The sequence below is a fragment of the Gossypium raimondii genome, chromosome 3 (assembly GCF_025698545.1).
Source record: "Gossypium raimondii isolate GPD5lz chromosome 3, ASM2569854v1, whole genome shotgun sequence".
In the NCBI taxonomy this organism is placed as follows: Eukaryota; Viridiplantae; Streptophyta; class Magnoliopsida; order Malvales; family Malvaceae; genus Gossypium; species Gossypium raimondii.
In genome coordinates this window covers 3,204,181-3,227,920 of record NC_068567.1, presented here as the reverse complement: position 1 = coordinate 3,227,920, position 23,740 = coordinate 3,204,181, and the positions used below count along the sequence as shown (strand labels likewise).

Sequence of the window (23,740 nt, the reverse complement as noted above, 5' to 3'; positions counted from 1 at the left end):
TGATTTTTATTCTCTTCGAAGAAGTTTTCTACGTAAAATTTGTGTTCAATCTCCTCTATTTTACTTGTCCGTTACTTCTACGGACCGATTCCCAACACTATATTTCATGACAACAACTATGAGCAAAAATTGCAAATTCAAATTTTCTTCCAAAGCAAGAGATGGAAATGGTATGCAACGAATTTTCATAAAATGTTTATATGATAATATTACATCTAATCATATTAGACATTAACTTATCAACTACTAATATTACATATTAGTTTATACAAATTTTTAAATTTTTTATTTTTCAAAAATCGACCCACAATAATTTTTTCTCTCCAACTCAACCTCCTCATATATGTAATTATATAAAAAATAGTCTTAAATTCAAGTGAAAGGATAACAAAATATAGCACACAAACTAATACACAAGCAAATAAATCATTGTAATCCCCTTTTATTCATTATTTATGTATATTTCTAAGAGTTTACAACAAATAGGATCTCATTTACGAAAGAAAATTTTCCAAAGGCAAAAACTATATAATTATACCCCAAAATATTGAAATTTTATTTTATTTTTTAAAATAAACTTTATGATTTTATATACTTAAATTTATATACTTTTATTATACTTAAACAAGTCTTAATGCTTATTTTGTTTGGAAAAAAATCATTTGACTACAATAAAACAACAAAAGACTAATTTAACTATAATAATATAGTTTAAAAATAGATTAATTTGAAGGACCTTTTTATAGTTAAGCTTTACAAAATTTATGTTTGGGTGATGGGAACATGAGGGAAAATATATATTGTTTATTTGAGGGAAAAGAAAAGAAAAAATGAAGAGGGAAAGAGAGATCAATCTTCTAGCTTAGCTGCCATTAGAAGGGCATGTATCTTCCACCAATCAATATTGATACTCAAAATGGCAGCCATTATAGCCTGCTTGGCACACCCAAAAAAAAAAAACCAAGGAGAATTAGTTAATATGATTACATGGAAGATTTCAAGCAATTGAAATTTCATGAGATAAAAGAAAATAATGATATTAAAAATAAATAATACATATATGTGTGAAAAAGAATATGCAATATGGGTTTCATTTAATTTGTAAAACTATATAAATATCAGTAATAATATAAATATTAAAATATATAATAAGAATTAATTTTTTATTGTAGAGGGGAATCATGTAGTTAAATGAAAGAAAATTTTGATGAATTTTGAAAAATTATTACTTTGACTTTATTAATAAATTATCTCAACCCGTAAACAACTCTAATTGCAAGTTTGAAACTCGAATTTGAAGTAAGAAACTGACTTGGATCAATAGCGACAAGTATGGCAGTGCCTCCAAATTCACATGAACCACCATCAAGCTTAGATTTTTGCCAATAACTATTGAAGGCATAGGAAGCATGTGCAAACAAGCTATCAGGCTGAAAGCACGACCCACTAGGCTGAATCGAATCACAATCTGCTCCAGCCGCACAGGCATAATTCATAGCTTCTTGAATGATTGGGTCAGGCACCGAGGGCTTAGCTACGCACCACAAGGCTGTGGTTGGAGCCATGTTCGGAGGTGGTGGAACCGTTGGTGGAGGATAGACAATGGGTGGAAAAAACACTGTTGGACTTGGATTAGACTCTATTGGAGATGGTGGGCTCAAAATGGGCCCCGATGGGCTCATTGGTGTCGGTATTGTTTGTGGTGGGCTTGGAAGTACTCCTGGTGGGTTCGGGCTCAGAACTGTCCCGGATAAGCTCGGTGGAGGGGGAAAGTACGGAGGAGAATTTAGAGGAGGGAGAGAATCAAAAGGTGGCAAAGAAAATGGTGAACTCACACCATAAGGTTGAGTATTGGAATTATCAGTTGGTTGTTCCATCACTAAACTCATAAGTTTACTCATTAGCTGCAATTTGTTTGTGTGCTTTATGACTGAACTTCTTCCATGTTTCGGATCTTTCATCATTCCCATTGATGTTCTTGCATCTGCTCCAAAAAAAAAAACAATGGGATTCACAATTAATCAACATCACATTTTTCCATTTAGAAATATAAATTTTATTGTTTAAGGTTAAAATATGCTCCAAAGTTCATAGCTCTCTTTGTACGTTCGAGATTTAGTCCTTCTATTTTTATTTTTAAGAATTTAGTCTCTCTACTTTTCATATTTCAAAGTTGAGGTTCATTTGCCAATACCATTTTTGAAATAAAAAGAATACTTTGTAGCTATTTAACAAAAAAACAACGTTAATATCAAGGGTGAAGACAAAAATTTTGTTTTGAGGAACCGAAATAAAATTATAAAATTTGAGGGACAAAGCTAAAATTTACATTTGAAAAGGCTTAAATTAAATTATTAACTTTTGAACAGGGCTAAGTTTTCAAATTTCTCATTTTATCAAAGGTTAAAGGACTAAATAGAAGCTCTTAAATTTTAGGATGAGCTAAAGAATAATTTATCCATTTGGCTAAGGGGCTGCCCCTGCCCCGACTATGTCCTTGATGATTATGAATTTAAATTTAACAAAAGAAATTTTAATTATGATAACAAGATTGGATTTTAAGTTCTAAATATACTAAAAATATTGTGAGACCAATGCTTAATTACCAAAAATACGTAAAAGTTAACATGAAGTTAAATGCAACAATGTATAACACTAACAAACACTATAGAATTTTGCTCCTATTGATTTTCGATTTAGTTAGAACTCAATATATCTATCGGATATTAAAGGGGTATGAGACAAAAAAAGAAAAAAGAAGCAAAGAATCAAATCTAATATAATCTATAATGTAACAAAACTGAGGTTACCGCAATGTGTTAACAGAGTGGCCGCCATTGTTGAATAGAGAAGGAGCATGCAAATCTTGCTTCCCATAACTCAGTTTTCAGCAATGCCAAATGACAAAATAAAAAGCCTGAAAACAAAGCAGTTTTAACTTGGTTCAAATTCCGAGTCACTACCAAAAATTACCGAAAGAGTAGAAGACTGGCAAAGAGACATATATAAAAGCAGCCCCTAGCGGAGAGAAGTGTAGAGTTTACAAGCCAAGGCAAGGAAGGCGACAAGTGGCTTGTTCGCCCATTAAAGATTTTATTCTTCACCATCTTTTTAGAAAAGAAGTTGATTAATTGAACCAAGCTTCAAGCAAATTTATTAATTTAGGTTAAGTTTTGCTATTAGTACTTATACTTTAGGAATGTTGTGGAGTTAATTATTGTATTTTAGTTTGATTCTTTTCTAGTCCATGTATTTTCTGAATTTTATAATTTCGGTCTTCACCTGACAAATAATTGTTAAATTCATTGAGTTAAGTTATGCTATTTTCAAAATCTGATGCAACAAACATATTATTCCATGTGTAATGCCATGTCAACTTGTTATTTTCACATATTACTCGCTAAAAATCCAATTAATGGATTGACGCATGTTATCTGCATCAAGACTAAAATTGAAGAATGTAGACTAAATCTACAATTGTACGCATTATTAAAATTTGAAAAGTAGAAGGATAAAAATTAACCAATTCAAAAAGTACATAGACTAAAAATGACCAAATTTAAAATATAGAGACTAAATTTTCGTAATGTATAGGAACTAATAGCAACATACAATAAGATTACATGATACTAATACACGAATATGTCAAAATGTAAATATGAAGAACACTAAAAAAAGAGATTAAAAAGTCGATTTAATCTTAGCTCGATTAGCATTAGTATTATTGCCGATGTAGGAGGACATGGGTTCAAGTGTATTGAAGAGCATTATTCTCTTATTTATGAGTTGAGGAGAGACTAAGAGTAATTTTAGATATTGTATAAAAATACACAGATATAATTAAAACCCATAATGAAATTGAGTTAATATTTCAAGTGTTTCGTTAGATGTTGGTGTTGGGGCATGCAAATTTGGCATATATGCTTGCCTTCACATCTCAAAAAATTCAAAGTTAAGGTTTTTATTTGCCCTTTTTGTCTTGCTTGCTTTCTACTCAAAGCTCCCACTTTCTTTCCATCCTTCTTCCTAATTCACACTCATTTGTTTGTGTTGGAATATTTTGGGGAAATTACCTTATAGAGTCATTAAACAAACACAAAGTTAAAAAGATTTTGATGTGTGTTGTATTTTATAATTTACTTATTTTGCGATATTTTTTATAAGTTTTGTATGATTGATATTTTAATAATTTAGTCCTCATATTTCATGTTTCATTCATGGAAATCATACATATCTAGTTTGGAGTTAACTATTTGTTTTATGTAAAAAAAAATTCAACTATTAAATATATATTAATATAAACTATATTTAAGATAGATATGATAGAGATATCGATTGATTCGAAATTTTACATGTATGACAAGTATACTTATATTGATAAATTCAACAGTTGAAAAATGTTAAAATATCAAATAATAACAAAAATTATATTTTTTTGTGAAAGAAGAAAACGTATAAAATAATACTAAAAGTTGATTTTTTTAATTCTTTAGATGTTACTTGAATGAAAATGTCTAGTTAAAGCATTAATTTATAATTCTTATCTTAGTTTTAATCAATATATAATTATTACACTAACTAAGTGATAAATTATTCTAAAATAATAAGTGTAATTTAATATAAATCCAAAGTCTAATTAAGTGATAATAACTATAACACTAATAATTAAAATATTATTAATAAAATATGAAAAAGCTTTCAGTTTGCACTTCGTTCCTACTTAATGTTCAAAACAGTTTTGTTCTATCTTCTGTTGGAATAGAAGTTGGGACAGAACTGAAGAGTTTGAATAACAAGTCCAAATATAAGTGAGTGAAAAAGATAAATAAGAAGAGAATCAACACTGTGATAGCCCGAAATAGTGCCTAATCGGAATAGTGGTTTCGTAACCATAAATCCGAAGTGAAATAGTTTAATTTTATAAATTTTTATTAGTTACTGATTGATTGAAATATTGTGTGAAAGTATGGATAGAAAATTTTAATGATTTAGTGCCTAATTGAATTTTTAGGACTAAATCAAGAAAAATGCAAAGTGTGTCTAATTAGTGATTAAATGACTTAATTGAATTATTGCATGAAATTGGAAGTGTTTATGTGGAATTAGACCATAAATTAGTGTTATGGACACAAAAGGGTATTTCTAGAAAAATATCTAAGTAATGGGTCAAGGGCATTTTTGTCCAAATTGGGAAAAAGACAAAATAAAGAGAAAATAAGGGCACGTTTGGTTCGTTGTATTGGATTAGAGGTGTAATGGAATAGAGGTGTAATAGCAAATCAACTGTTTGGTTGAATGTAATGGAATAGAGGCGTAATAGTAATCTTGTGTTTGGTTGAATGGAATAGAGGTGTAATAGCATACTGGAAAAAACTAAAATGACTAGAATACCCTTAGCATAAATTTGTTTTGGTAAATGATTATTGTTATTGTTATTTAAATTTTAATAAGATTATTATTATCAATAATAAATAATTTAATCATATTTAAACATAATTATTATTAAATATATTTTAATTAAAATATAATTTAATAAAATTCTTAATAATTAGCGAAATTTATTTTGGTAAATTATTATTGTTATTGTTATTTAAATTTTAATAAGATTATTAATATCAATAATAAATAATTTAATCATATTTAAACATAATTATTATTAAATATATTATAATTAAAATATATAATTTAATAAAATTCTTAATAATTAATATTCTCATATGAATTTACTCAAATCATAATATATGATACTTGTAAAATATAAATTAACATAATTATTATTAAATATATTATAATTAAAATATATAATTTAATAAAATTCTTAATAATTAATATTCTTATATGAATTTACTCAAATCATAATATATGATACTATAAAAGAAAATTTGAAAATATATAATTTGAAAAATGTTTGTTCTCGATGAACTTCCAACTGAAACAAGCCAAACAACATAAGCAGTATTAGAACGGGGATTATTAAATTGACTTTTGTAGTATAAAGTTCCAAAATTTTTTTTCTGTATCTGTAGATAGAAAGAATCATGTTCATAAAACATATAAAATTTGACGTTGATGAACTGCAGTCTCTTCCATTGTTAATGCAGGTTGAAAGGCTTGATTTCAATAGTGTTACGACATTTGTATTTAACTTCAAACAGAAGTTTGTACAATTGCTCCAATTAATATTTTTTTCTTTGCTTCTATTGGCTGGGTTAGAAATTCATAACAATATTTTTGAAAGACTTGTATAATTTCATCTGCTCCTCAATTTGATTTCTTCCTTTAATTGTCTCTTTTTTAAGTACTAATTATCAGCAACAGGCAGGGCGATTTAATGTGGTCAAAACAACCACATCAAGCACTCTCATCTCTTTGTCTCTTCAATAACATCTCAACTTAAATAACGGAACATTCATATTATGTTCGGAACACAAAATAGGTAACTTATAAAGTACTGAATAAAAAACAGAAGTGTCCACTGCCATGGTTTATCAAAGTCCTACCAATTCCTCAACGATTGGCCTTGGCAACTCTCTCGATTTCGTCCTTCTTCTTGATGGCATAGCTGCACAAACAACGCGAGAATGATGAAGCAAGCTGTGGTAAATAAATGGGATTGCAAGGACAGTTCCTAGTTTCAAAGCAAAATAAGGTTCAAACACGGGAGTTCAAAGGCTGTTATTTACCTGTTAGATGATCCCTTTGCTGCGTTAATAAGCTCATCAGCCAAACATTCAGCGATAGTTTTAATGTTTCTGAACGCAGACTCACGAGCACCAGTGGTGAGGAGATAGATGGCCTGATTCACTCGACGAAGAGGAGAAATATCAACAGCCTGACGCCTCACAACACCAGCAGAACCAATACGAGTAGCATCTTCACGAGGTCCACTGTTATATCAATCAAAAATCAACAAGGATTATCAAAGATTGATCCAACAAAGATAACCCAGAATTGGAAGATGTTTTAATTAACATCATCTGCTACTTTAAAGATTAAAGTCAGCTAGTGATACATTTGAAAAAGGAAATTCTTAAAGGTCATATAGGCCACCTGTTGATGATGGCATCAACAATGACTTGAAAGGAGATAAATAATTTCCATAGCATGCTTCACAATCCTGACTGCCATAAGTTTCTTTCCATTGTTTCGGCCATGCATCATCAATGAGTTTGTAAGCCTCTCAACAATGGGGCACTGAGCCTTTCTAAAACGCTTAACTGAGTACCTCCCAGCAGTGTGTGGCACATAGGTTGCATGTTTGGAAGGTTGAACACCAATGTAGTCACTCAAAGAGATATCAGAAACCTAAAATAGATAAATCATTCACATCAAGGACCAGGGCTAACAATTGTAGTTATCAAAGGGAACAGCAAGTTGAGGAACCTAATTCTTTCGAATCTTCAGGAGTCTTTAAGCATTCGAAAGACAATCTAATACGATCATCTTATCCAAATAATCTAACCTAAAATTAACCAATTTCTTACAAACATGAAGACAAACATTTAGGATTAACATAAATTGTCAATCTGAATATCAGTAACATCAAAGACAACAAGTAAAATCTTCAAATCAGAGAACAACAATATATATGTTCAGTCACAACAAGATGATCTAACAAATAATATCAAGTTAAAAACAACATGAACGATTCTCTACGAAAACAGAATCCCTGTATACAATTAATTAGTCCTAGTAGATCCACTCGACTTGAAAAGACCAAAAAAATAGAGAACATGCTAAAACGGAACATTTCATATAAAATCTAGAAAAAACAAAGCCAAGAGAATGAAAAAAGAAATGTATGCATAGAGAGGCAAAAGGGGGAAAAAGAAAAAGAAATACTTGAACTTCCTCGAAGCTCCAGCGATTGAAGAGCTTGACGTCAGGGTGAGACTTGGTTGGGTCTTGCAGTGAGGCGTTGGCAGGGGCTGCAATGGCTGTCGCCATACCTATGATAGATGCCGCAAAGAGAGAGAACCGAAGTGCGGAATGAGGAAATTAGAAGACAAAGGCCTTTCTCTTATACAGTTGCAGTAACCTGGAGACCCAGAAGCGGATGAAGCTAGAAGGAACAGAAGAGAAACAAAGGGGATCGGGGGAGGGTAAAACAGGGAGGTTTGCTGAAGCGTTAGCTAATCTGGGCAAAAGAGGGGGAATAGAAATCGGTGGTTTTCACCGATTAGGAAGGTAATGGATTACACGCGTATTAGCAATACATCAAACCAAACGACGGAATAGAGCCGGATTAGGTGGGGCCCACCGATTAGGGGTGTATTGGCTATGCCAATACACCAAACCAAACATAGTGTAAGTGTCCATCTTCTTCAAAATCAGAAGCTTGCTATCGAAAGTTTCATGTTACCATAGCTAAGGTTCTTGATTTTTCTAAGCTCAATTGTAAGTGATTTCTTGCCCCGTTTTTAACTATTTTCGTATTTTTATGCTTATTGATGCTTGAATTTCATGTTTCTATTATTTAATTTAAATGAAATTAAAGTTTAAAAATTGACCCATTCATGATATAATTGTAAATTGATTAGTGATGTTAGATAATGAATGTTTGAAGTGTTAATTGCAAGTTTTACTAGATGAATTTTGATGAAAATGTTGAAAAAGGGCTAAATTGTGAAAGATGGTAAAGTGTGCATAAAGTTGTGATTTTGTGAAATTGAGGGCTGTTATGAGCATGAAATATGATTTAGTGAAGTTTGAAATTTAAGAATTTAGTGACTTTTATTTTTACGAGCTTAGGGACAAAAGTGGAATTTTTGAAAAGTTTTGGGGAAAAATGTAAATTTGCCAAAATGTTGTGTATGAATTGTATTTGAATGAAATGTTGATAAAATGTATTAAATTGTGTTAATATAGATCAAGAAAGAAGAAATAGTGCAAGTGATCGGGGAAAAGAGAAAGTTATCGACTAAATTACAAAAATAGTCGTTTTGCATCCGAGGTAAGTTATGTGTAAATAATAGTAATATATTTTATAAATTGTGAATTTTATTTGATATGTGAATCAATATTGAATGTGGAAGGAAAATTGTTCATGAATTATTCAAGTGATAAAGTGTTTAAAATAAAGTGTTAAGTGTAAATTCCCGGTTGAACTTAGGAATAGAAGTGGATACAAGTGACATGTCACTAGAGATCAGTGTTACAGTGTTACAGTGAGTCCCGGGTGCTTGGTGATCTAGCATGTGTTGCAGACACCTGACAGCTTGTGTGAGCAGGCCCGTGGACATTTCCAGTATTATTGATCAGTGGTAGCTTCGGCTACGTTTCAGTGGTAGCTTCGGCTACATAACAGTGGTAGCTTCGGCTACATTTCAGTGGTAGCTTTGGCTACATAACAGTGGTAGCTTCGGCTACATATCAGTGTTGCACTTATGTGCTAAATCTCTACGTATCTGTGTATATTCCGAGTGTTCAACGGGATTAATAATGAATTAAAGTGAATATGAAATGAAGTGTGTATGCAGGTACAATTGAAAGAATAAGTATATGTGATAAAAGTTAAGTGTGAAAATGTATATGCAAATGAATTGGTAAGATTGTGCATTTGTAAGTGATTGAAATGGCTAAGAAATGTTTTGATTAGTTATATGTTAAAAGTGTTAATTATTAAATAAGTACCTATTATTTTCATATAACTTACTAAGCTATTAGTAGCTTAGACCTTTCTTCTTTTCCTTTGTTTTATAGTGATTTGAACTTGGTCGAATTGGGGATCGTAGGAGCTCATATCACACTATCATAATCATCTCGGAAATTATGTGCTTTTCAGAATGTTTAAAACTATGGCATGTATAGAGTCTTAATCATTTTGAGTATGTTCATATGATATGGCTAAGATTAGCTATTGAAATGGTTAGTAAAAATTATGTTTTGGGTGTTATGTATGTTAAATGTTAACTAATTCAAAGAAGCAGTTTCTTTGATAGCAGCAGTGACGTGAATGTGAAAAATCACCATAAATAGTATAAATGGAATTAGAGAGTGAATTATATATGGAATTAAATCTCATCAAGTCTATTTTTATATGGAAGAAACAGTGTAGGCAAAGGAATTCTGTATTTTGAGATATTTTAATTTTAGTGAGACAGGGTCAGAATGGTTTTTGAAGTCCCCTGTTCTGACTTTGGAAAATCATTATAAATTGTAAAGAAATAATTATAGGTCATAATTTATATTTCTAGATTCCTTAGTGAGTCTATTTTCAAAAGAAATAAATGGTAACCTTATATGAATTCTGTACAAAGAGATAATTGATTTTTAGTGGCAAGAGGTCAGATCTGTCGAGCTGTGAAATAGGGGATACTTTAATGAATAAACTGTACTAATTGGCTAAGTCAAAAATTCTGAAAATTTTATGGTAAGTAGGAATATGAGTCTAGTTTCAGGGAAAATTTACAGATTTAAATTTCGAGTCTCGTAACTTGAGTTATAAGTAAATTAGTGACAGTCGCGCAGGTGGACAGTTTTGTTGTGAAAAGTGAATTTAATTTTAAAAGCAAATTTTTATGCTCCGAATTGGTAAGTTAAATTGGATGACATCTCGTACTCGATTCCGGCGACGTTCTCGGGTAAGGGGGTGTTACAAACACACTATATTTGTTAACGCAGTTTGGATTCACCAATTCTATATGGACGAAACCTCGCTCAGAGAATGATTTTATTCAACAATTCATATGGTATAACCATTGGTTAAAGCTCAATCTACCATCTCCCAATAGATAATTGCAGCCTCAAAATTAAGCCCAAATTGTGACAAATCACCTTCTCCCCAAGTATCTCATTTACATGCAATATCTCTCTATAAAAATCCCTAACAAAGAGTGTTTAAACATACCCCTAAAATGGCTAAAGAGGAAGTTAATCATAAGTCATTATTACATGTTTAAATGCTAATATTATCTCGAAAATTATTCAAATAAAGCTCTTTATAAAGTAGCTTTCCATCAACTTCAAAACTCGCAAAAGATGAGGATAAGTATAACCTTTTCAAGCATTTCAAACTACTCTACCTCTTCTCCAAGTTACATAAGTAGATGATGATGATGATTATAGAAGGTTGGGCCATGAACTATCTCCACATCTATTGCTTTAACGAGATTTAATCAAAAGTTAAACATGCAAACACAAAGACTTTGATTGTTCTAAACTAGCTTGCTCTAACTTTAATCAAACATGAAATGGGACAAGCAGTCAAAGTTTCCAACAATCGCAAATAAAGTGAATTAAATAAAAACTCCTCCTAAGAGTATGCATCACCAATTGTCTTGCTTAAACTCCTCGTATTACCTTGAGTCATCAAATCTTCACCATGCACCATGCACCATAAGGCAGTTTATTGTTGCCATTATTATTTTCCCTATTTTCAAAGATGTCAAAAAAAGTTCTTCTCGCCTTATGATATTCTCTAAATAATCTCAACAAAATGCATAAACATCTAATAAAGTAATAGGGGTTAAGAACAAAACCAAGCACAACCACAAACCAACTTCAAGTTTGAAAATAAAACATGTAGGAAGTGATTTCATCACTACAACCAACAAAAGCAGCAACCAACAACCAAATCAGTAGCATAATTGTTGATATCATCTTTTCCACACGCCAGTTCATAACATAGTCTTACTCTCTTTTCGAACGAGTCTCCCTTTATCATTTATGGCCTTAAGAAGATTGATAAGAGCCTTACTTGCTTCATCTATATGAAAGCTTGCACCATCAGTATTTGATTCACCTTCATTGCTCGAGTAAGAATTTTCCATCGAAGACAACTTTTTTTCATCTTACTTTGTTCCACTTCTTGTTATAACAAGATTTAGGATAGTCTCATTTTCTTCAGATTTTCCTCCAACTTTATCATCATCTTCATAAAAAGTATTCTTGTCAAAAACCTACCCTCAATCATCCCTTCAATCATATATATCATCAACATATTTCTCTTGAATAATTGTAGCTATAGCCTTGAGTTTGCTCAAATGAGAACTTTGCTTATCCCTACTAGCATCCACCATTGGAAACTTATTATTTGAATTGTCATCAGACTTGATTCAACACTAGGCTTTCTTCACCCTCACATTTTATGTCAAATTGTTTTCTTCAAAGAAAAAGAAAGTAACATACTCTTTTAGAGAAGAAGAAAAATCATGTGAGTAAAAGAAAAAAAAATAGTTTAACCCAATGTGACAGTATTTTGGTTAAACACAACCTCACTCTTCAGGATGATAAAAACCCCTTTATATGCTCCAAAATTATCTAAAAAAATATAGTATTAATGTCATAAATCACAAACAGTTTAAATCAATCAAGCAATAAAGCCTAGTGATCATCATCAAGTTACCGACTGTAAATTTAGCCCATCATATGGCACATAATTTTCAATATAGCATGTCCCCAAGATCTACTTCCAAGCCATTAGGTGTTGCTCCGCTCAAAAACATTACATGAAATCAATCATCATAAGTCAATCAATGTATAACCAAAGATCAATAGCATAGTTACTTCCCTTACTCCATTCTTTGCTTGTATGTTTGCATCAATTGTTATTCAAGGGGATGAGGTGCTATCAACAATAGTCACAATAGGTCGAGTCCATTCATCTTCAATAGCTTCCCAAGCTGTAACATCAATGGGCAAGATAAAAGCCTCCATACTAGCTTTCTGTAGACATAGTTTGACGAACATACAAGCAATAAGGTTTGTGAGGCTAGCTTCCTTTTCTCATGGGCTCGATTTCAACAAACCAAACATTGGATTGTCTTCAATAACTTTTGAAGCCTACTTTGAATACTAATTGAAAAAGACTTTGGTTTGCACTTCTTTCCAACTTAATGGTCAAAACAATTTTATTTTATCTTCTATTAGAACAGGAGTTAAGATAGAATTAGAGAGTTTGCATAACAAATCTAAAATATAAGTGAGTAAAGGAGATTAGCAAATAAAGAATCAACACACAATATTTGTTAGCGCAATTCAGATTTATCTATGTTGGAACTTCACTCAGATAATGATTTTATTCAACAATTTATCCGGTATAACTATTGACTAAAACACAATCTACCCTCTCCCAATGGATAATTACAACTCCAAAATCGAACCCAGATAATTACAAATCACTCTCTCCAAATAGCTCTCTAAACACACCCCAAACTCAGGCAATACCAAATAATTTCAGTTGTATTAACTTTTGTTTTATAATTGTTTTTTAATTAAAAAACGTTTTCAAGTATTTAATTAATTTTATTAATTTAATATGACAGCACTAAAAATATCCGTCAAGCTATTTAGACAAAAATTAATATATTTGAAGTTAATTAATGAAAAAAGTAAAATTATAAGGAGAAATTTGAAGAAATCAAAAGACCTAATCGCGTACTGAATTTTAAAAAATATATATCACAAATATTTATATTTTCTTTTATTTTAAAATTTTAAAATTTAGGACAAATAATTAATATTGTTAATTCTTTTTATTAAGTTTATTGATGTAATATTTTAAAAAAAATCATAACTAGTAAAATTAATAAGTTTAAATTTAACAAAATAATTTTAATAGTATTAAAAGTAAATTTAAAATTTAAAATTTAAAATAAAATTCTAAAATAAAATATATATTTACAAAAATAAAAATACACAGACTTATTTTTTACTTAGAAGAAAAAAGTCGATTTCTTTTCCTTCAACATAATTATATTATTGTTGGACTCTTCGACCAGATTCAAAGTTCACTATAAAAACAGCTCCTACAGTTTTTAATTTCCTTTTCCTTTTTTTAAGCAAACATTTTCATTTTTTTAAATCTCCGTCGTCGCTTCCTCGTTGGGGTTAGTATTGGTACCGTCGACGGTTCACTTTTTCCGGTGAAAGTTACCTTAAGTAAAAAATCTTCTTTTTTATTACTGAAGAATCCCTTCGAAGTTTGGATTTTGATTTTGGGGAAAGTATAGTAATGGCGGCATCAGCGGCGACGATGGTCAGCTCGGCTGGTGGCTTATTAGCGATGCTTAACGAGAGCCATCCTCAGTTGAAATTACATGCTCTCACTAATTTAATTGGGTTCGTTGATCAATTTTGGCCCGAGATCTCCACCAGCGTTCCTATAATGTAAGCTTGATTTTTTTTCTTCTTCTTCTAGTTAGCTGGGTTCAGGTTTTGGTCTGATTGGTGGGTGGGAACATTGAAGAAAATGAAATTCGATGTTTTGGTTTAGCTACTGTAGGGAAGAGTGAGAGGTTAGTTTGAATTCAGTAAGTTAAGTGCGCAAATTTGGAATTTTGGTATGCTTCGGTTGTTTCATTTGCTTGTGGAGATTGGGGAATGTTTCAAAGTTTTTGTTTTCCGATTAGGTTTATCTGGTAAAGGGTGAAATTTAAGATTCAACTAAATTATAGCAATTTTTTGGGTATATGTTATTGATTGCTTTAGTCAATCTCTATGTTCTGCAAAAGATATATAACTTTCAGATTAGGAAGAACTTAAAGAAATTATCTATATGTATTATTGCGCAATATGTATGTGGTGGGTTTTTGCTTAGGAAGTCTTTAACTTCTGATTGAATAAAAACAATGACTCTGGTGGCTTTTAAATTTTTCCTCTAAACTAAGTTCTTGTAGTCTAATGTATCTGTTTTGAGTTGGGGAGGAAGGGGGAGAAGGGTGGGAGATGCTTAGGTTTGTCTTCATTTGTATGCTTACGCAGATTTTAAGTTTATATAGCACAATGCTTAGATGGTATCTAAATTATGTGGCCTGTAACGGGAGTGTGATTCCATATGAGTTTCAGATGCTAATACTGATATTATGCTTGTCTTTTTCAGAGAAAGCTTATATGAAGATGAAGAATTTGGCCAGCATCAGAGACAACTTGCTGCGCTTCTTGTCTCAAAGGTCCTCCTCTCTTGTCCTTCTTAGTCTATGTGTATGCTTGTAGGTGTTGCTTGTGAAGTACCTTAACTTTGTGCTTATTACGATTCTTGTGCAGTTATGTTAAGGTATGTGCCTAGGTGTTGCGCCATAGTGTCTAGGTACATTTTTTGTTGAGGCCAATAGGTGCAACAAGAAGTTAGCCTGATTGATGTTCTCTTTAATTTATCTAATTCTTAATGTTTTCATTAACTACCTGTACTACTAACCAAGGAATAGTATCAAATTATCATCTTCAGTTTTGAGACATGAAACCAATTTCATCAGTACAGTACCTGTATTGGTTTGAAATGGTACCAGTATCATACCATTATGATTTTTGTACCAGCCCATTTCAGTATTACCGGTCTCTGCCAGATTTACCAGCTTGTTATGGTCAATACTGGTTGGTAATAAGATTTTGATTATCTTTTTCTTCTAAAAAAATAACTTATTTGGTACATTTACTGACAATGTCTTTGTATACAAACTTATGTAAAAATATAAATTTCATTGGACACTATCATGTCAAAACAATGCTGCAGTTTGGTTTCGGGAACACTGTTTGCATTTACAGTTTGTACATGAGAAGTGGTAGAAGTAGATGCCTTCTTTATAATCTTATTTTACTTGTGGCCTTTTAGTTATTTGGTTTATATTGTTCTTTCCATCAGGTTTTTTATTACTTGGGTGAACTTAATGATTCGTTGTCTTATGCTCTTGGAGCTGGCCCTCTTTTTGATGTTTCTGAGGATTCTGATCATGTGCATACTCTCCTTGGTAAGAACTTTGTTTTGTTTGATACATATTGTGACCTTAATAACAGTTTGATTAATTGAAATCTATTAGTATGTTGATTGTGATTTTATTTTGCTGCACGTGGGGTTTTAGGAAACCCTAAATATTTGCTTGTTGATTATATTATATTTCTATTGTTTTGAATTTGATATACCAACTAGTTGACTGGTCATCCTCTTAATTTCAGCCAAGGCGATAGATGAGTATGCCAGCTTTCGGTCAAAGGCAGCTGAATCAAGTGATGAAGCTGCAAAGGTTGACCCTAGGTTGGAGGAGATTGTGGAGAGAATGCTGGATAAGTATGTACAACATGCTTTCTTATCTGATCGAATATTTTTGGAGTTAGTCTAGGTATCTTACTGTTGTTTTGTCTAGGTGTATTATGGATAGAAAATACCAACAAGCGATGGGAATTGCAATTGAGTGCCGGAGACTGGATAAACTTGAGGAAGCAATAACAAGGAGTGAAAATGTTCATGCAATCTTAGCATATTGCACTCATGTTTCTCATTCTTTTGTATATCGCCGAGAATATCGTCGTGAGGTAAGGAGGTTATTTTAGTAGTCCATAAAAGTTCTGTAGTTTGTATAAATGCTATCACCACTATTTTTTTCTTTTTTTGACATTTTTTATTAGAATATTTTGTATTCCTTTATTAGTTACTCTTTTCCCGGAATTTTAGCGCAAATTCCACCAGATCTGTAATGCCAGTTAATCTTTGATTCTTGCAGGTGCTTCGGCTTCTTGTTAAAGTGTACCAAAAACTGCCTTCTCCTGATTATTTGAGCACTTCTCAGTGCCTAATGTTCTTGGATGAACCTGAAGGTGTTGCAAATATATTGGAGAAACTTCTCCGTTCTGAAAATAAGGAGGATGCTCTTTTGGCTTTCCAAGTTGCATTCGATCTTGTGGAGAATGAGCACCAGGCTTTTCTGTTAAATGTAAGAGATCGCCTTTCTGCTCCCAAATCTCTACCTTCAGAACCAGTACAGCCAGGATCCACCAACCCTGCTCCAGCTGAAAATGAAAATTCTACTGCTTCAGAGGATGTTCAGATGACAGATGGGTCTTCTGCTATTACTACAAATGTTCATGAGGCAGATCCTAAGGAAGTTATGTATGCTGAGAGGCTGATGAAAGTCAAAGGAATTTTGTCTGGGGAGACCTCGATACAGTTGACTCTACAATTCTTGTACAGTCATAACAAGTGAGGCATCAGCTTCTTTTGTATTATTCTCTGATGGAACTATATTCTTATTGTATGTCTTTCTGAGAACTGTTAACTGATTGTGATTTGTCTTAGATCGGATCTATTAATTTTGAAGACAATAAAGCAGTCTGTTGAAATGAGGAATAGTGTTTGTCACAGCGCTACAATCTATGCTAATGCAATAATGCATGCTGGAACAACTGTGGATACATTCCTGAGGGACAATCTGGTAAAAACTTGTCTTCCTCGATCTTTATTCACACCTTAGGCTGATTATCATATTGTATTTGCTTATTTTACGGATATCATCAGGACTGGCTGAGTAGAGCTACCAATTGGGCTAAATTCAGTGCAACAGCTGGGCTTGGTGTTATTCACAGAGGACATCTGCAGCAAGGCAGGTCTCTAATGGCTCCATATTTGCCCCAGGGTGGGGCTGGAGGTGGTGGGAGTCCTTATTCTGAAGGTGGGGCATTATATGCTTTGGGTCTCATTCATGCCAACCATGGTGAGGGCATTAAGCAATTCCTTCGTGATAGCCTACGCAACACTAATGTTGAGGTATATGATTTTCTTGGCCTGTGATAGCTTCTTTTTCCTCTCTACCAAGAGGCCTGTAAGTAAAGAGATGCTAAAGTGCGGACTTCACCCTACTTGAAAGAATACATGGTTGTCAATTTGTTTTTTCTTCCCTCTGGTCCGTTTGGGAGAGTTGAATTTGTCCATTGTTGGAGAAAGTAGCATTGCCCTGAAGTAAGTGTGAAATATAACATCAGATGCTTCTTATGCAGGTTATTCAACATGGTGCATGCCTAGGACTTGGTTTGGCAGCTCTAGGAACTGCTGATGAAGAAATCTATGAAGACATCAAAAGTGTGCTTTATACTGACAGTGCTGTTGCCGGTGAAGCTGCTGGCATCAGTATAGGTTTGCTCATGGTTGGAACTGCTAGCGAGAAGGCAAGCGAGATGCTTGCTTATGCACATGAGACGCAGCATGAAAAAATTATCAGGTAAAGTTGGGGTTTTGCGATCTTGATATTAAGCTCGGTTTATCCTGTTAGTGATCTTTACTCTCTGTTGTTTCCCTTTGGTTTCAGGGGTTTAGCATTAGGGATTGCTCTTACAGTATATGGAAGGGAAGAAGAAGCAGACACATTAATTGAGCAGATGACTCGGGATCAAGATCCTATTATCCGTTATGGTGGTATGTATGCATTAGCATTGGCCTATAGGGGAACTGCAAACAATAAGGCTATTCGTCAGCTGCTGCACTTTGCTGTATCAGATGTGAGTGATGATGTTAGGAGAACTGCTGTTTTAGCACTGGGGTTTGTCCTTTACTCAGAGCCAGAGCAGGTAGTGCTGTTTTTACTCAGCTGTCTGTGATTGATGTTTTTTGCACCTTTTCCCGTCTTGTTCTAGCTGTATTGTAGGTTTGGGTCAGTCGTTTGGCTATGAATTTGTGAATATCTCACTGTTTTGTCTGGTCAACACTGCAGACTCCTCGAATTGTCTCCTTACTGTCTGAGTCTTACAACCCTCATGTTCGATATGGTGCGGCACTTGCAGTGGGTATTTCATGTGCTGGCACTGGATTGAGTGAGGCCATATCATTGTTAGAACCCTTGACATCAGATGTTGTTGATTTTGTTCGCCAAGGTGCTCTTATTGCGATGGCTATGGTCATGATTCAGATCAATGAAGCAAGTGATTCTCGTGTCGGGACATTCAGGTATATATCATCATCTTATGTTGTAATTAACATTCTTTTCCTCTGATGTGTGGTAATTCTAAATATACATTGCTTTATGTCTCCCTAATCTAGGCGTCAACTTGAAAAAATTATACTGGATAAGCATGAAGACACAATGAGCAAGATGGGAGCAATCTTGGCCTCTGGGATCCTTGATGCTGGTGGAAGAAATGTAACCATAAGATTGCTTTCCAAGACAAAGCATGACAAAATCACTGCAGTCGTTGGTCTTGCTGTTTTTAGCCAGTTTTGGTATTGGTATCCCCTCATTTATTTTGTCAGCTTGTCATTTTCACCTGCAGCCTTTATTGGACTGAACTACGACCTGAAAGTTCCAAGGTTCGAGTTCTTATCACATGCAAAACCTTCACTTTTCGAGTATCCAAAACCTACTACTGTTCCCACCACGACATCAGCAGTCAAACTTCCAACTGCTGTCCTGTCAACATCAGCAAAGGCTAAAGCTAGGGCTAAGAAAGAGGCGGAACAAAAGGCAAATGCTGAGAAATCATCTGGGGCAGAGTCCTCATCTTCTGCTTCAATTACTGTGAAAGGGAAATCAAGCAGTGAGAAGGATGGGGAAGCTATGCAGGTAAGAGTCATAAGTTATCCTTGTTTTGTGGCTATATATATATGTATATCATCTATATATAGAAGTCTTATCTTTTATTGTACTAATAACTTTTGTCTGGTGGGAGTTTTGAGAACTGGTCATTTTTTCAGTTGCTTTGGTGATTTAAATATAATTTCAGAATATTAGAAATTTTTATACTTGTCATTGGGTTGTGTCAGGCATTAGGCTAAAATTTCATTGAAACCAAAAATAAAACCACCAAATTTTACTTCAAATGCATTGTTGTCTAGTGTTTTTGATTCATGTTTTGATTGAATCTTTCAATTGGATAGGTTGATGGTCCTCCCGAGAAGAAAGCTGAGCCGGAGCCATCATTTGAGATTTTGACCAACCCAGCAAGAGTGGTTCCTGCTCAGGAGAAGTTCATTAAGTTTCTAGAAGACAGCCGATATGCGCCCGTGAAGTTGGCACCATCAGGGTTTGTTCTTCTTAGAGACCTGCGCCCTGATGAACCAGAGGCACTGTCCCTAACAGATGCGCCTGCATTAGCAGCATCTCCAGCGGGTGGATCAGCAGTAGGTCAACAGAGTTCCTCATCAGCTATGGCTGTTGATGATGAACCTCAGCCCCCTCAGCCTTTTGAGTTCACATCCTGATTTTGCCCGGATTTTGGGCTGGCCATAGTTTTTAGAGACGAACAGTGTTTTGTCACATTTGCTACTTTAGCTCAGGAATTATCTAGTAATTGGTTGCATTTTTTCTTCCAAGAGATGAGAGATGAGAGATGTTTCCTGTTGTAATGATTACCCTTTTGTGCATGACTCTGCATTTTAATTGCTGCTGCTGCTCCCATTGTTTACTCTTCTTTACTATTTCTAGGGAAAAAAACTGTTATATAGATGCTCAACCATGAGGGTGAAAATTGCAGCTGAACCAAATTTCCTCTAAATCGACAATATAGAATCGACTTTTTTTGGCAAGTTAATCCACATTATTATTATTTATTATTTTGATGTGAAATTGTTAAATCTATTAATTTATGTTGTTTATTGCCTTTAAAGTAATGAGATTTCTCCAAAAGGCTATTTCAAAAGAATGAAAATTTAAAATATTATAAATTTAAGATTTGAAAATGATATGCTATGGTGTTCAGTATTTTTATTTTTTTAATTTATTAATTGATTTTAATTTTGGGTCATATGTATAAATTATTAGTTGTGGGTAGAAATTATAATTGGGTCTGGATAATGGGTAAAGAATTTATATTTTGAAAAGAGTAAATTGTACCAAGTATTCTTAAATTATGATTGTTATTTAAACTTCAAAATATTCTAATTACATTCTTAAAATTGTTAATGTTATATCCATAAGCTTTTTACGTTATTAAAACCGTTAATTTAACTGTCAAATGAGACCTAAAAATGAAAATTTTAGAGAAATAGAATGTGTATAAGTTTTAAAAATAAGAAACAAAATAAAGTAAAATAGAAAAGAAAAGAGTGAATAATTTTAAAACATCATTTTACAATATTCATTTTTTCTAAAATATGTCACATAAGATCTAACATTTCATTTAATAGTTAAATTAAAGATTTTAGTTTAGAGATTAATTAAAATAATTTGAAGTTTAGGAACCTTTGGGATAAAATTAAAACTAGAGAAATAAAACGAAGTGAACAAACGGTACGCATTGAATTAGTTAAACGGTGCGGATAAGGGACGGGTTAAATGAAACGGTGCACTTAAGGGAAAATTAACGGCCTGATCTGTTACTGTTATTTTCTGATGATGAGAAATGAAACGTGGAGAGCAAGCAACGAAAATTTCCCAAGAAAAGTATCCTCTCCTATTTCCTTCCTCCTTTTACTTTCCTCTCATGTTTCTTTCTTTATTTTCTTAATTATCTCTCTCTCTCTCTCTATATTCTTAGATTTCTTTTGCTACTTAAAACGTGGGCAAAGCATCAACATATTCCTTTCTTTAAGATGATCAAAACCAACACCCAAGAAAAGAATCTACTAACCATGAGGCCTGGAATAGTTTGATGAAGCAATTTCATTTTTGTTCTTCTTCTTCTAAATAATGTCACAGTGTCTGAGAGTTGCAAGGAAAGAGATGGAAATTCAACATTTCAGCCATCACCATCCTTTGGTCTTCATCCAAGATCACAGTGTTGCAGCTCTTTGCCTCGGGTGTGAGAAACCTGTAGAGGGCTGGAGCTACGGCTGCAGTCAATGTGAGTTTTATCTTCATAAGGGATGTGCTGAGTTAGAGTTAGCCCCCCAGATTCAGCATCCCTTCCACCCCAAACACCCTCTCAATCTTTTGCCAAAATCACCTTATCCTTCGGTGTGCGATTTGTGTGGTAAGGACTTTGACGGATTTGTTTATACTTGCTATGATTGTAAGTTCGATCTGCACATCAATTGTGCTTTGCTTCAATCATCCATTGCTGCAAATTTTCCTAATTCTTTGCACCCCCATCTGTTGTTCTTCATTCAAAATCCTAACAAGGAAGTCGAGCCTGATTGCTACGTGTGTCAAAAACCAATATCTGGTCCATTTTACCACTGTTCAGATTGCACTATCCATTTAACCTTCATAAGGAATGTGCTGAGTTAGAGTTAGCCCCCCAGATTCAGCATCCCCTCCACCCCAAACACACTCTCACTCTTTTGCCAGAATCACCTTATGGGGGCGCAAACTGTTGCAATTTGTGTGGTAAGAAGTTTCAGGGATTTGCTTATAATTGTGGTGCTTGTCAGTTCGATCTGGACATCAATTGTGCTTTGCTTCAATCATCTATTGCTGCAAATTTTCCTAATTCTTTGCACCCCCATCCATTGTTCTTCATTCAAAATCATAACAGGGAAGTCGAGCTTGATTGCTCCTGGTGTCAAAAACCAATATCTGGTCCATTTTACCACTGTTCAGATTGCACTTATCCATTTAACCTTCATAAGGAATGTGCTGAACTGCCCCTTGAGATTCAGCATCCCTTAAACCCCAAACACCCTCTCACTCTTTTTCCAGATTCACTTTACCCTTGGGACAAAAACAGGTGCCATTTGTGTTGTAAGGAGTTTCGGGGATTTTCTTATAATTGTGGTGCTTGTTATTTCGGTCTGCATATCAATTGTGCTTTTCTTCAATCATCCTTAAATACATTTAACGACTTAAATTTAACTTTTAATCCTTAGAATTAAATCCTTAATTTATGTATAGTTCATATATTAATAATAAAATTTAACTTTTAATACATATTATATTATGATACATTATTGATGTGGGTAAAAGAATATGTAAAATAAATTTTATAAAAATCTATATATTAAAAACAAATGAACCTTTGGATTATATTCCATATTATTATAAATTTTATGAAAAACAATCTTTATAATAATAGTAAAATTTTAATTTTAATAATTTTAAACTAATTCATATCATCCAATCAATTAAGTAGATATGCTTCTTAACTAGTTTCTAGTTATGTATTTCACCTACAACTTAAGAATGATGCATTTGTAATTAATTGGATTTGGTCACAGCTTGTACTAAGATCGATTCAATTAAAATTGATGATTTGATTGGTTTAATCGCCAATTTGATTGTTATAATATTAATCCAAAATAGTTAATAAAATATTTTATTCTAGCATAAATATACATTTTAATATTTGAACTTGATTTCAAGGTTCAAATTAGTACTTAAAGTTTAGGGTTTAAATAAGAGTATAATGCACTTCAACACACTCAAACCCACGTGATTTTACGCTCTTAAAATTAACAATTCAATTTAATTTAGTTCTTGAACCTACAACTTTGAAGTTTGGCTCTCAATAATTTATATTTTACGTTAATCATTTTTATTAAAATATTTTAATTTCGATTTTGTTTCAAGTGAGCAATCGATCAATTCAATCTAATCCAAAGAATTAACAAACTCTTTTACGAATCAAAATAGAACCAAATTCTCTATAAAACCAACAAAATCAAATTGATTATGAATAATTCACTACTCTACCTATGATTGAATTACTAAATAATATTGGCAAAAATACTAAATAAATTTTTTTGTAAATATAATTTTAATATTAATTTTTTCTTTCACTCGTGGATATGACAAAATTCGCTATTTGAAATTGAAAGTTGATTAATTTGATTTTGGATTTTCAAAATGAAAAGAAATTTACCAGACCTCCAACATACTCAACAAAACTAGAATCGACCCGTTAAATTGCCTTAGTCAGTTTGACCCGACTATTGCACACCCTTAGTTTTGCTCCCTGAATGTATGTGTACTTGTTAACATCGGGACTGATATCATTGGAATGAAACGTGGAGAGCAAGCAACAAAATTTTCCGAAGAGAAGTGTCCTCTCCTACTTTCTTCTAATGTTTCTTTCTTCTTTCTTTCTTTATTTGCTTAATTATATCTATATCTATGCTTAGAATTTTGAAAATTGGGCAAAGCATCAATATATCCCTTTCTTTATG

The 23,740-nt window shown here is 32.9% G+C and overlaps 4 protein-coding genes across 4 annotated transcripts; 2 read left to right on the top strand and 2 right to left on the bottom strand.

Moving 5' to 3' along the window:
- Positions 1-551: 551 nt before the first annotated feature.
- Positions 552-3,035, bottom strand: LOC105796074 (classical arabinogalactan protein 9). The gene is made up of 3 exons (XM_012625710.2): positions 2,811-3,035; positions 1,313-1,984; positions 552-933 (listed from the first exon to the last, which is right to left on the bottom strand). Exons 1-3 carry the CDS (start codon positions 2,875-2,877, stop codon positions 899-901), a joined length of 774 nt encoding a protein of 257 aa, XP_012481164.1. The 5' UTR covers positions 2,878-3,035; the 3' UTR covers positions 552-898.
- Positions 3,036-6,368: 3,333 nt separating this feature from the next.
- On the bottom strand, positions 6,369-8,153 carry LOC105795599 (40S ribosomal protein S5). Its single transcript, XM_052627966.1, is given in 5 exon segments — positions 6,369-6,562; positions 6,684-6,887; positions 7,051-7,080; positions 7,082-7,305; positions 7,843-8,153. Coding segments are annotated over 5 exon segments (618 nt in total). The 5' UTR covers positions 7,948-8,153; the 3' UTR covers positions 6,369-6,507.
- Positions 8,154-13,733: 5,580 nt separating this feature from the next.
- LOC105796561 (26S proteasome non-ATPase regulatory subunit 1 homolog A) lies at positions 13,734-20,224 on the top strand. Its single transcript, XM_012626304.2, has 13 exons — positions 13,734-14,109; positions 14,822-14,891; positions 15,581-15,686; positions 15,892-16,003; positions 16,080-16,248; positions 16,437-16,912; positions 17,009-17,144; positions 17,228-17,476; positions 17,707-17,927; positions 18,015-18,273; positions 18,417-18,649; positions 18,743-19,262; positions 19,577-20,224. Exons 1-13 carry the CDS (start codon positions 13,955-13,957, stop codon positions 19,898-19,900), a joined length of 3,030 nt encoding a protein of 1,009 aa, XP_012481758.1. The 5' UTR covers positions 13,734-13,954; the 3' UTR covers positions 19,901-20,224.
- A 1,102-nt stretch (positions 20,225-21,326) lies between these two features.
- On the top strand, positions 21,327-21,866 carry LOC105795598 (uncharacterized). Its single transcript, XM_052628490.1, has one exon. It carries the CDS (start codon positions 21,327-21,329, stop codon positions 21,864-21,866), a length of 540 nt encoding a protein of 179 aa, XP_052484450.1.
- The last annotated feature ends 1,874 nt before the right edge of the window (positions 21,867-23,740 follow it).